Genomic DNA, 13,944 nt, shown 5'->3' with positions numbered 1-13,944 from the left:
TTTTAAATTTTAAAAGTAATTTAAAAATAAACAATACAGTTATGTGGATTAATGAAACCACAGATTCACAAAGCTCAATGAATTTCAAAAGGGTAAATCAATCCATATCAACCTATCATCAGTTCAGTTCAGTCACTCAGTTGTGTCCGACTCTTTGCGACCCTATGGACTGCAGCATGTCAGGCTTCCCTGTCCATCACCAACTTCCAGTGGTCCATCAGCCTATCATAGTGAAACTAAAGAAAACCAATAGACACTGGCCTAGAAAATTCTAGATTAAAATTTAAAGGAGGCTGTAGCAAGTAAGCATTTTAAATGGTAGCTGAAATGTTCACTTATAACAGTATACTGTTGTTGTCTAAAAAAGCACTTGCCAGGGCTCTGATATATATTATATATATATTTATAGTATGTGCTCAGGCACAACTTACGTGCAACTCTTTGCGACCCTGTGAACTGTAGCCTGCCAGGCTCCTCTGTCCATGGGATTTCCCAGGCAAGAATGCTCTAGTATATTTATAGTATATATATATATATATATATATATATATATAGTGTATATATAGAGTATTTTGTATGCTATATATAGAGTATGGGCTTTCCTTGTGGCTCAGCTGGTAAAGAATCCACCTACAATGCCAGAGACCTGGGTTTGATCCCTGGGATGGGAAGATCCCCTGGAGAAATGGAAGGCTCCCCACTCCAGTATTCTGGCCTGGAGAATTCCATGGACTGTATAGTTCATGGGGTCGCAAAGAGTCGGACACGACTGAGAGACTTTCACCATATATAGAGTATATATTTGAAAATTACATATATTTGTAGTGTATAAATACTATAAATAGTATATGTATATTTGTAATATATTTATAGTTATACTACATATAAATATACTGTGTGTATACATGGAATATATACAGAGAGAATATTTTATATGTTATGTATGCAGAGAGTATATATATGAAAATTACACAGAGCTATTTCATTAGAGCTTTGGTCAGTGATTTTCCTGAGGGTTAATATATATTATGGACATTGTGGGTATTAACAAATTCCCAGAGACTTCCCTTAAAGCATACAACATTGAGAGAATCATTTTAATAAAAATGTTCCAAGCAAATTGAATGAAGTAAAGATTGAGTGTCTCTTCTGACTTGACATTCCTTCCCATGCAACTCATTAAACAAACCTGATAATTTCTAGTATCTTTTTTTTGTATAGAATGAAAGGGCAAATTTTTGTGATTTTCTGTTTCTAGTGTTTTTTGTTTGTTTGTTTGTGGGGGGCAACCTGAAAGATAGTTTCAGTGTAAAAGACATTCGGAATTTTTATTTTTATATTAAGGCCCTGTTTTTGGGAAGGAAGAATTAAAATTGTCAGAGAAGATTTAGTCTTTTCATTAAAATGGGATTAGGAGAATTGAGAAATGTACTTGGGAAACTTGATTACTTTGTCAATCTATGTGTCAATAAAACACTTAAACATAGAGGGTAACATGAGTATAAAGAACCTAAGTTCTTTAACTTTGTTTTCTCAATCAAGTAGTAATAAAGTTAGCATAAAACACAGAACATTTCTACTGCAGATAAACGAGTATACATGACCGTGGCAGTGGATATGGTAGTCACAGAGGTGGTGGAGCCAGTCCGCTTTCTCCTGGAGACAGTAGTACGTGTGTACCCTGCAAATGAGCGATTTTGGTATTTCAGCAGGAAAACTTTCACGGAGACTTTCTTCATGAGGTTGAAACAGGTAGGATCTTTTTGTTCTTTTCATATATTGTTTTCTACTATTTTTTCTTTAATGCCAGTGTAATTCTTTAAATAGCAATAAAAAGCAATAAAATTCTTCAGATAATCAAATGATATTTAGAGTTAACAATAGCTGATGCTGATGCTGCTAAGTCGCTTCAGTCGTGTCCGACTCGGTGCGATCCCATAGACGGCAGCCCACCAGGCTCCCCCGTCCCTGGGATTCTGCAGGCAAGAACACTATAGTGGGTTGCTATTTCCTTCTCCAGTGCATGAAAGTGAAAGTGAAGTCGCTCAGTCGTTTCTGACTCTTAGCGACCCCATGGACTGCAGCCTACCAGGCTCCTCCATTCATGGGATGTTCCAGGCAAGGGTACTGGAGTGGGAGAGTTAACAATAGAGTATTTGTAAAATGCATATGTAAGATTCAGTTTAGTCACTCTGTCGTGTCCAACTCTTTGTGACCCCGTGGACTGCAGTACGCCAGGCTTTCCTGTCCATCACCAACTCCCGAGCTTTCTCAAATTCATGTCCATCCAGTCGGTGCTGCCATCCAACCATCTCATACTCTGTTGTCCCCTTCTCCTCCTGCCTTCAATCTTTCCTAGCATCAGGGTCTTTTCCAGTGAGTCATTTCTTCGCATTAGGTGGCCAAAGTATTGGAGCTTCAGCTCCAGCATCAGTCCTTCCAGTGAATATGTAAGATTAATGTCAGTGGAAAAAAACAGCTAGTGAAATTATATAGAAATTTGTTTTAGAAACCTGTAATGGTACCTGTAAAGTATCAACATACTTAATAGAAATATTAAATATACATCAAATACTTTTATATATGATTATATAAAACCAAAAAGAAAGAGCACAGAAATATATCTTTAGAAAGTAACAGGGAAAAAGTTTCCAAGTAATAACTGATTGTTATAGTTGTTTTTACCTATATAATATTATATGAATGTGTTATTTGACTTATCAGTAAGGTTCTACAATTATTTTAAAATTAGATGAACAATATTAGGGTTTCTGTGAAATTCTTACTTTCTTAAGCAGTGTTAGTATGTAAAACACCCTTTTTGTAAATGAAGGAAGAAGGTTACTGTGAAAAATAATTTGAATTCTAACAGTATCCATTGTATGAAATCAGAATGAAATATTTTGTTTGAGTGATAGGAATTCCTCATATCCTGTTTAATGCTCACTCTCTCCCAAATTTAAAAATGCTTGTTGCTTCATATACTGTAATATGCAAAAAGTAACGTAAAAGCAAGCATCAGTGCAGTGAACAAATATAGGAACCACTTAACCATTTTCATATTACCAAAACTTATCATTGCTCAGTTAGGCTTCATATACTATGCACATACATCTAATTATGTAAATATATAAATTCCAGTACTCTTGTTTATCTTGCAAGAGTACTGGAATTTATATTTACATAAAGGTAAAGAATATATGAGCGGATTTTTATTATTAAGTGTTATTTTTATATTTTTTAAAATTGCTGCTATTGAGTGACTGAGTGGTAAGTACCATAAGATTTCTTAGTAATAAGAAAAATACTATTTGAAGAAAAAAAATCTATTTGACATCATTTCATGTGAATTAAAAAGATTAAATTAGACTCACTTGTAGTACTCAGCTCCATTAAATGTGAAACTGATTTAAATTAATGTAAAATAAGAAGATGATTTCTGACTTTGTACTCAGTTGCGTCTTATTTTTTGCAACCGCATGGACTGTAGCCCACCAGGCTTCTCTGTCCGTGGCATTTCCCAGACAAGACTATTGGAATGGGTTCCCATTTCCTACTCCAGGGGATCTTCCCAACCCAGGGATTGAATCCATGTCTCTTACATTGGAGGCAGATTCTTTACCACTGCACCACTTGGGAAGCCCTTCTAACTTTGAGAAGTGAAAGAAAGTGAAAGCATTAGTTGCTCAGTCGTTGTCTGACTCTTTGAGACTCCATGGAGTGTAGCCCACCAGGCTTCTCTGTCTATGGAATTCTCCAGGCAAGAATACTGGAGTGGGTTGCCATGCCCTTCTCCAGGGGATCTTCCTGACCCAGCGATCGAACCCAGGGCTCCTGAGTTGCAGGCAGATTCTGACTTTAGTAGTATAATTTAATTTCTTTAGTAGATGCTATGTTACTCTGTTTATTATTATTTTTATTTCCTCTTGACTCATTTTTTGGTGATCCTTGTCTTTCAAGGAGTCTTCAGTTTAATCAAGGATATTTAATTTATTGCTTACAATTTTCCCTCTTTATTTTTAATATCTTTAGAATCTCTATGATCTGCTTTTATTTCTGATACTGGTAATTTATATATTCTCCCTTGTGTTTTTTTATCAGCCTAGCTTGAAGTATATTGATTTTATTGATTTTCATTCTTCCCCATAGAACCAAATTTGGGGCACATTCATTTCTCTGTTGTTTTTCTGTTTTATCTTCTGTTGATTCCTTTTGTTTTCTCTTTTATTTCCTTTTTTTGTTCTTTGGATTTAACTTGTTTGTCTAGTTTCTTCATGTGAAGATTTTTAAAAACATTTATTTACTAATATCTTTTTTCCCTAAAATCTTTTAATTTTTAAGATTATAATTTCCCTCTAACTTCTGCTTTAGCTGTACCCATAAAAACTTGATCTTTTATGTGCTCATAAATTTGAAACGTATATTCTGATTTCCCATGTTATTTCTTTTGTGACATGTGAGTTCTTCAGAAATATGTTGTTTAATTTCCAGATATATGCAAAATTTTTAGATATCTTTCTTAGTCTGATATTTAATTTCATTTTGAACAGAGAACATACTCTGAGATTTGAATCTTTTTAAGTTGTTGAGACTTACTTACCCAAGACATGACCTATTTTGGTAACTGTTCCAAGAGTACTTGTAAGGAATATGTATTCTGCATTTGTTGGATGGGGTATTCTATAAATGTCAACTGTGTTAAGTTCTATGATGAGGTTTTTCTGTGTTTTCTACTCAGTATTCTGTATATTCAAGGAAATCTCTCCATTCTTGTTGGAAAGAACAATAACAACTTCTCTGACTGTTACTATGAGCAATAGTAATGATAGCAACCATCATTTAAAGAGAGGTCCTACATGGTGTACCTCCTCAGTACAACTCTGTTAAGGTGTAGTGTAGTGTTAGTCACTCAGTTGTATCTGACTCTTTGCGACCCCATGGACTGTAGCCTGCCACTGTTGAGGTGTAAGTAGCTTTATTAACCCCATTTTTTAGATAAACTGTTAGGCACAGGAGGGTTGTTATTAGGTGATAGATCAAAAATTAAGCCTAAGCAGTTTGCCCTAAAACTTGTCCTTCTGAAATGTTTATGAGAAATGGAAAATATGCTAGCTGTAACGCTAAAACTAGTATTTTTTTCCTGAAAATTTTTCCATATGAGCACTGATCATTTTTGTTGCATTTCACTTAACTTGTCTTTCTTTGTATCATCTTTGTTGACATCACTGATTACATTAGATATATAGTATATGAAGCCTTTATAAGAAAATGTAAGGATTTGTAACATTGGAAACCTTGGAAGTGCAGCAACTGATTCCTTTTCTAAGAAAACGGGTTCTTAGCTGCTGAAACTTCGTTTTGTATAATGCTGATCTGAGAAGAGCACTCTGCTTACATGGAGTCACTTGAAAATGGCTTGCTAAAAAGATCCCTTGCTCTAAAAGCCTTTTTATTGCTAATGAACATCCCATATTTTACTATTGGATGCTTATTCCACTGTCTTAAAGCTTTGCTGCCTGTTACCAGGAAATAGACCTTCATAACTTTTACCAGTCTTATTGACCTCATTGTTAATAAGTTTAATAAGATACTCTCCTTCAGCTAGGTTTTAGTAGGGGTCAAGATCCAGAAATCAAGAGGGCATTCATGCTTGATATGAAGTATTACTAAACTGAGAGAGTCAAAGGCCTGAATCATAATAAGCAAAATTAGTTTGCTGAGATACCACTATTCATTTTAGAAATGATTTTCAGTACTTTGTTTATTAAATATTCATTGAGTACCTATAGCATGATAGTGTTGGGGATATGTGAATGAATAATACATGTTCTTTTGTCTTTAAAGAGTGAAGAGTGTAATGGTAAAAATATCCTACTCGGTAATTCATGCAACAGTAGAAGTGTATGCACAGTGAAGAAGTGACACTCACTAATCATACTTGTCACCTTGAATTGGAGTCAGGTTACTAGGATTGAATCCCAGCTTCCCCCCATTTCCTAGATATTTAGCCTTAGGCAAGATACTCCTCATCTCCGAAGTGGGGATTTTTATTATACCCCGTCAGATTTGTTTAAAGAAAACTCTGTTTCCTTTACTACTGTTTCCACCACTTCATTTCTGACACTAGACAGGTGAGTGTTTTTCCTATACCAGTTAATTCTCCAATGTGACCCCAGTTGGATGACCTTCAGTTCAGTGATAACACTACCTGGAGTTAGCATGGACCTCACAGTTTAAGGGCTCAGTCCCACAAGGCTGTCCCCCTCCTCCTTACTTCAGATACCAACTGCAGGTTCAGGTTGTCACCTGTGTTTCTGACCAACCAGCTGTAATTGGAGGTTCCCACAGCCCCCTCCTCAGGTTTGATGATTTGCTAGAACTCACAGAACTCAGGAAAACAGTTTGCTTAATAGATTACCAGTGTATTAGAAAAGGATACATACAACTCTGGAACAGCCAGCTAGCAGAGATGCCTAGTGCAAGGTATCGGGGATATATAGTCTTGCCACCCTGTCAGTACCTCCACGTGTTTACCAACCCAGAAGTTCCCTGAACAGCTAAGTTAGGGGTTTTTTGGATGCTTCATTCTGTAGGCATAATTGAGAAAATCATTGACTGTTAGCAGTTAACTCAAGCACCACTCCATTTCCCCTCCCTGCAGGCTGGGAGCTGAAAGTTTCAACCCTCAAATCAAGATGATAGATTCCCCTGGCATCCACCTGCCCTGTTCCCAGCCCTCGTGTCCTTAGGGGCTTTCTAAAAGTCACCTCATGAACATAAATTCAGTTGTAGTTGAAAGAAGATCATTAGAAATAACAAAAAATGCTCAGTTTACCTTTTTGCTCTGGAACTATTTCATGGTTCAAGATATATATTTTTTTCTTTTGGTGGTACCTTGCAGCATGTGGGAACTTAGTTTCCTGACCAGGGATCAAGCCCATGCCCCCTGCAGTGGAAGCATGGAGTCTTAACCACTGGACCATCAGAGGATTTCTTGGAACTAGTTCAGAAAATGGATAAAAACCAAATATTATAACAAAAGATGTTTCTTTCACGTTTATTGCTATGGCATTGTTTCAGGAGCCAGGATGAAGACCAAAATATGTATTTCTTATTATATACAACATCACAGCTCTCATGATGATTAAATATGAATTCATATAAGACCCATTAGGACAGTGCTTATCACCTGGTATGTGCTCAATAAGTGTTAGCTATTATTGTTAATATTAGTTAATACTTGTGTTCTATCTAGTCGGTATTCTTTTTGGACAGAATCTTTTGTATCTTAAGCCTAAAATAAATGAATGAATAAATTAACCAATAAATGAATAACTAACTATTGTAGAAAGGTCAAGATTTTGAATTGTGGTAAGACAGAGAAGGGTATTTTAGTCAGAGACAATAGTTGAGTCAGTTCATATAGCTCTGATGCAACATGACATGTTGAAAATCTTTAGGAGATTAGATATTGCTATATTGCTGAAGCATCAGTGGGCATGGTGGGTAATTATTCTGAATAGGTAGGTCATTGCCTTGCTTAGTACTTTATCCTCAGGTTGGGAGAATTTTAAGCTGTGAATGACAATATGTTTTTAATTGAGAAAGTTCAATCTGACAGCAGTGAAAAGGATATTGACACTGGAGGCAATGAATATGAAGTAGGAAGGCTGCTGTGGCCAAGATAAGAAATGATGAATGCCTGAAGAAAGGCGATGGCAGTGGGGATAATTGTTCAGTCACTAAGTCATGTCTGCCTTTTTGTGACTGCATGGACTGCAGCACGCCAGGCCAGGCCTCCCTGTCCCTCACTATCTCCTGGAGTTTGCCCAGGTTCATGTCCATTGAGTCAATGATGCCATTCAAGCTATGCTCTGTTGCCTCCTTCTCCTCCTGCCCTCAGTCTTTCCCAGCATCAGGGTCTTTTCCAATGAGTTGGCTCTTTGCGTCTGGAGACTAAAGTACTGGAGCTTTAGCTTCAGCATCAGTCCTTCCAGTGAATATTCAGGGTTGATTTCCTTTAGGATTGACTAGTTTGAGCTCCTTGTTGTCCAAGGGACTCTTTAAGAGTCTTCTCCAGCACCACAGTTCAAAAGCATTAGTTCTTCAGTGCTCAACCTTCTTTATGGTCTGTCTCTTTCATCCATACATGACTACTGGAAAAACCATAGCTTTGGCTATACAGACCTTTGTCAGCAAAGGGATGTCTCTGTTTTTTAGTACGCTGTCTAGGTTTGTTGTCACTTTTCTTCCAAGGAACAAGCATCTTTTTCATGGCTGTAGTCACTGTCCACAGTGATTTTGGAGCCTAGGAAAATAAAATCTGCCATTGTTCCCATTTTCCCCCCATCTCTTTGCCATGAAATGATGGGACTCGATACCATGATCTTAGTTTTTGGAATGCTGAGTTTTAAGCCAGCTTTTTCACTCTTGTCTTTCACCTTCATCAAGAGGCTCTTAAGTTCTTCTTTGCTTTCTGCCATTCGGGTGGTATCATCTGCATATCTGAGGTGTTGATATTTCTCCTGGCAATCTTGATTCCAGCTTGTGATTCATCTGGCCTGGTATTTTGCAGTGGGGTAGTAGAAAAGATGAATTTGAGATACTTCAGGGAAGTAGAAATCAAGATCTGGTGTTTGATTTGATGCGAGGTTGAGGGAAAGTGAAACCTAGGATTACTTCTTTGTGACTGGGTGGTTGTTGATCGTTTTGATCGAAATAGACTTTCAAGGAGAAGTGTTTCCAGGCTCATGAGGAAAGCTAGCGGAGGTTTAGACATGCTGAATACCAGACCATCTGACCTGTCTCTTGAGAAACCTGTATGCAGGTCAGGAAACAACAGTTAGAACTGGACATGGAACAACAGACTGGTTCCAAATAGGGAAAGGAGTCCATCAAGGCTGTATATTGTCACCGTGCTTATTTAACTTATATGCAGAGTACATCATGAGAAACGCTGGGCTGGAAGAAACACAAGCTGGAATCAAGATTGCCGGGAGAAATATCAATAACCTCAGATATGCAGATAACACCACCCTTATGGCAGAAAGAGAAGAAGAACTAAAGAGCCTCTTGATGAAAGTGAAAGAGGAAAGTGAAAAAGTTGGCTTAATGCTCAACATTCAGAAAACTAAGATCATGGCATCCAGTCCCATCACTTCATGGCAAATAGATGGGGAAACAGTGGAAACAGTGTCAGACTTTATTTTGGGGGGGCTCCAAAATCACTGCTGATGGTGACTGTAGCCATGAAATTAAAAGACGCTTACTCCTTGGAAGGACGGTTATGACCAACCTAGATAGCATATTTAAAAGCCGAGACATTACTTTGCCAACAAAGGTCCGTCTAGTCAAGGCTATGGTTTTTCCAGCGGTCATGTATGGATGTGAGAATTGGATGGTGAAGAAAGCTGAGCGCTGAAGAATTGATGCTTTTGAACTGTGGTGTTGGAGAAGACTCTTGAGAGTCCCTTGGACTGCAAGGAGATCCAACCAGTCCATCCTAAAGGAGATCAGTCCTGGGGGTGCATTGGAAAGACTGATGTTGAAGCTGAAACTCCAATACTTTGGCCACCTCATGCAAAGAGTTGACTCATTGGAAAAGACCCTAATGCTGGGAAGGATTGGGGGCAGGAGGAGAAGGGGACGGCAGAGGATGAGATGGCTGGGTGGCATCACCGACTCGATGGACATGGGTTTGGGTAGACTCTGGGAGTTGGTGATGGACAGGGAGGCCTGGCATGCTGCGATTCATGGGGTTGCAAAGAGTCAGACACGACTGAGCGACTAAACTGAACTGAACTGATTTTCACATTTCAAAGGGTTGTTTAGGTTTAGTAGGCAGTCAGATATTTGTATCCTACGCTTGGGAAATAAAGATTTTAAAAGTGGTTAATGCTTGAGAATTGTGAATAGGAGTAGGTGAAATTACCCCAAGACCAAGTGTTCAAAGAGGAGACATTTAAAAGATTGGTATAGGAAGAGGATTGAGCGAAGTGATGTAGAAGGATAAGCACAGATCTTGGGGTAAAATCACAAGAGTGTGAGGCCAGGAAAAGCAAAGGGGAAGATTGTTTCCAGCAGGAGAAAAAGCCTGCAACATTAGGTACTGCAGGGATGTTAGCTTGGGATATAATTGGTAGATAAGAGATAAAGATCTTAGACTGTAAAACCTGAACAACTTGAGAGGAGTATTGGGGCAGAAGTCAGACTGCAGTTGATTGAGGATTGAATGGGAGACAAGATAATTCACCCCCGTAACTGGGGACAGAGAGAAGCTGAGTACAGATCCAAAGTAGTATGGTACATTTTACTTTACTTTAAATACAAAGTTAAAATTTTTAGAAAATTCAGTCTTTTTTTTCTGTTTTTTTTCTGTATTTGAAAGTCTATCCCTCTGCTAGTGATTTTGCTGAGTGAATACCTCATCAAAATATGGATGCAAATGCCAAAAACTTCTTGTTGCCAACATTTAGAGGAATAACATAGCAGATACTGTTCAAGTGAACTGATTTCTTTCTGCTGAAACGCTATAGTTAAGAAATTATGCAGAAACTGTAAGTTAGTAGATAAAAAAACATTTTGGAGGTATAATACAAAACTTAGTGATTGTAGTCAACAATCTAGTGGGCCCTTTTTCCATGGGTTCCTCAAGGGTGGATTCAACCAATGTTTAGCTGGTCTTTGGATTAGTCCATGGCTCAGTTCCTGGTTGGTTGAATCTGTGGATGCAGAACTTGCAGATACGCAGGGCCAACTGTACTGTATCATTTTATATGGGGTACGTGAGCATCTGTAGATTTCAATGTCCACAGTGAGGTCCTGAATCCAGTCTTGCCATAGATACTAAGGGTTGACTGTACTGCACTATAAATTTTAAAAGTTGTTAAGGGATTAGATCATAATTATTCTCACCACAGGAAAGAAATAATGATGTGAGGTGTTGTCTAATGCTACAGTGGTAATCGTATTACAGTATATAAATGTATCAAGTCAACACATTATACACATTACACAATGTTATATGTCAGTTATATCTCATTAAAATAGAAATTATGCATCACTTGATATTTTCTTTTTTAAAAAAAAATTATTAATTTATGGGAGGACTTCCAAAACAGCTGGAAGCAAAATGAGAGTTTTGGAAGGTTCTAATGCTTAAAATATTATCTGCTTATTACTGTGTCATTTCAGAGTGATTTCTTTAATGACAGTTTTTTTTTTTTTTTTTGGTTTACTTTTGTTTTTGTGTTTTTTCGGCTGCACCATGCAGCTTGTGGGATTTTAATTCCCCCACCAGGGATTGAACCCAGGCCCTCAACAGTGAGAGTGTGGAGTCCCAACCACTGGACCACCAGGGAATTCCCTTAAATGATAGTTTTAAAATATCCCAAAATAGAATTCATAATGAATTGAAGATACTCATGTCTTTAAACTATGGTGACATCACCTACTGCTACATTAACAAATTGCTTAAGAAGTAATTTGATGAATTATTATTTCTATTTTTTTCTTATTACTAAAAATAAGTGCTGTGCATTCCATCATCCATAAGGTGTTTATTGGCAGGATTCTTTGATAGGAAAGTTATCAGAATATAACCTTTGTAGTACTGCTTTTGTTTTGTTTTATACTTGTTAAAATCATTGAATAATTTTATATTCTGCTGGTCTTATTTTGCTTAAAGAACTATAAGACATTCAGCTGTTACCATTTACTTTCAGGTTTGGTTTGTATTGTGCTATAGAGTGGATCTTACTATGAGACTACATCAAAGGAAATAAAGTTGAATAAAGCAGGTTTTCATTCTGGGTACTGAAATGAGAATAGATTGTTTATTATAGGCCTTCATCGAAAACTTGAATTATTAGCTGAGTTAAAAGGATTTATTCTGAAAATTTGTTGTTCCGTCACTAGGTCGTGTCTGACTCTTTGTGACCCCATGAACTGCAGCACGTCAGACTTCCCTGTCCTTCACTATTTCCTGGAGTTTGCTCAAACTCCTGTCCATTCATTCGGTGATGCCATCCAACCATTTCATCCTCTTGTTCAATCCTTCTCCTCCTGCCTTCAATCTTTCCCATTATCAAGGTCTTAAAAATTAGTGTTTTTAAGATCTGAAAAATTAGTATTTTCACGTATGAAAAATTAGTATTTTAAGTTTTGAAATTGTAGCCAGCGAGGAGAGACTCATTAAATATATATATACTCTTTTGCAATGCATTTAAAAAGTAATAAGCCAGTTGTGAAGCAAAGCAAGATGGTAAGTACCGTGACTTGGGTTATTTTCATTAAGTACTAGCACCTCTCCCTTGTCTTTCATTTGTGTGGAGTTTAAGAAATCACACATTACCAAGGCCATGTTATCAAGTGGCCTATTAGTGAGGAATAAATGATCCTCTTATCTAAAGATTTATATTCTTTTAGTGTGTTGATAATTTAATAAATAAAAACAAAAGGCTTCTCAGTTGGAGAATAATGTGACAAGGGTATGATGGTGAACTAGCAACCTAATTGATATTTCAATAAGGAAATTTTGCTTATTTCATAGTCAAATATACTTTCTTAAGGTATAGATAATATTCTTGCACTTAAGACTAGAGTATTACTCTTAAAATACTACTTGTTTGAAATGTTGAAATTATTTTCTATGGACTGAGATAATTGATTTTGTTGCCAATAATGGTGTGCAACATTCTTAGCTGTGTTGTCCTTCATAAAAATATTTTCTACTTTGTGCTGGTGTGAAAATTTAGTAAAAATTGATAACAGTAAAGTTTTATTAGGCATAAAAGTGTAGAAGCATATGGAGATAGGAGCCTGGAAAAGGTAGCACTTCAATGAATTCAGTAATCTTTTATTTCATAAGTTAGGCATATTTATAAATAAGATAGTTTCAAGAAAAATAGCTGATTAGGTGAAGTTATTGCAAAATAGAGTTCAGTTCTCAAAGGGTCAGCTGAGTCAGCAGCACTGAAAACGTGTAGGGGGTGGTTTTTAAATCCTTGCTTCATTTGTAAATTTATGATAAACTATAAAGAGCAATCAGAGGCAATTATAGAGAAAAAATCGTGTTATGAAGAAATAAATACTTATATTCATTTTAAAGGTAATCTTAAGAAATGTTATTTACATTAGGTTGATTCAGGAAATGCAGAACATTTTGAGGCCAGTACAACATATTTTAATGTAGCTTGACATTTCTTGAAATACAAAACATATGTTGTAGAATTAGTAAGGTTTAAATAATTTACATTGAGATTTCTGTAAGTACATGTGATTATTATGATGAACAAATTTTCTGAAAAAAAAATGGGTTGCTGATTTTTATGGAAATTTTTAAGCTCTAATAATAGTAACAAATTAAGTTATGTTTAGTTTTTGGAGCATCTGGCCTTAAATGACATAGTGAAATTTACATTTGATTGAGAAGGGGTCACTTATTCTGATATAGAGATGTAGTGTATATCATATATTTTGGATTTAGTACATGAAATAAATGTTTTGAATTTTTATATGAAATAAGTGTGACAGATGAAGCTTTTTCTCAGTAAATAGTTATAAAAAAACCTGTTGTGAGTCCCTTAGAACCAAGGAGCATACACTCGCTTGACAGGGGGTTCGAGGAAACAAGAAACGAGAGATTATAAAGGAATTAAGATTTTGTTAGGATTATAAAGGAATTAAGATTTTGTTAGGCATATGTCCCTTCAGCCATAGGAGCGAGGGCCTCCAACCTTAACTGGAGGTCTTCTGGAATCGGAGACTGAGCTGTGTGAGCTCTCTGCTGAGTTCGTTTTTTGGTGTCCCGGGCTCCTGCTGTGCTTGGCCTCCTCCTTGCCGAGGTTGTATCAGCCAGGTTAAAGCCGAGTCACGGCACCATAGATGTCAGGCGAGTGTATGCTCCTTGGTTCTGCCTCGTCACAACAAATATTTGGAGTGATG

The 13,944-nt window shown here is 36.8% G+C and overlaps 1 protein-coding gene across 12 annotated transcripts in view; it reads left to right on the top strand.

Moving 5' to 3' along the window:
* Nucleotides 1-13,944, top strand: part of RABGAP1L (RAB GTPase activating protein 1 like) — a 652,518-nt gene that overhangs the window by 134,848 nt on the left and 503,726 nt on the right. For all 12 annotated transcript variants that reach the window (XM_081493701.1, XM_081493699.1, XM_081493697.1 and 9 more), the window contains exon 10: nucleotides 1,586-1,752. In XM_081493701.1, coding sequence (XP_081349827.1) covers nucleotides 1,586-1,752 — 167 coding nt within the window. The remainder of the gene's footprint in view (nucleotides 1-1,585; nucleotides 1,753-13,944) is intronic.

This window comes from Giraffa tippelskirchi, chromosome 5 (assembly GCF_054371585.1).
Source record: "Giraffa tippelskirchi isolate mGirTip1 chromosome 5, T2T-mGirTip1v1.2.pri, whole genome shotgun sequence".
NCBI lineage: Eukaryota > Metazoa > Chordata > Mammalia > Artiodactyla > Giraffidae > Giraffa > Giraffa tippelskirchi.
The sequence above is the reverse complement of the archived record's forward strand: the minus strand, read 5'-3'. Positions and strand labels throughout refer to the sequence as shown.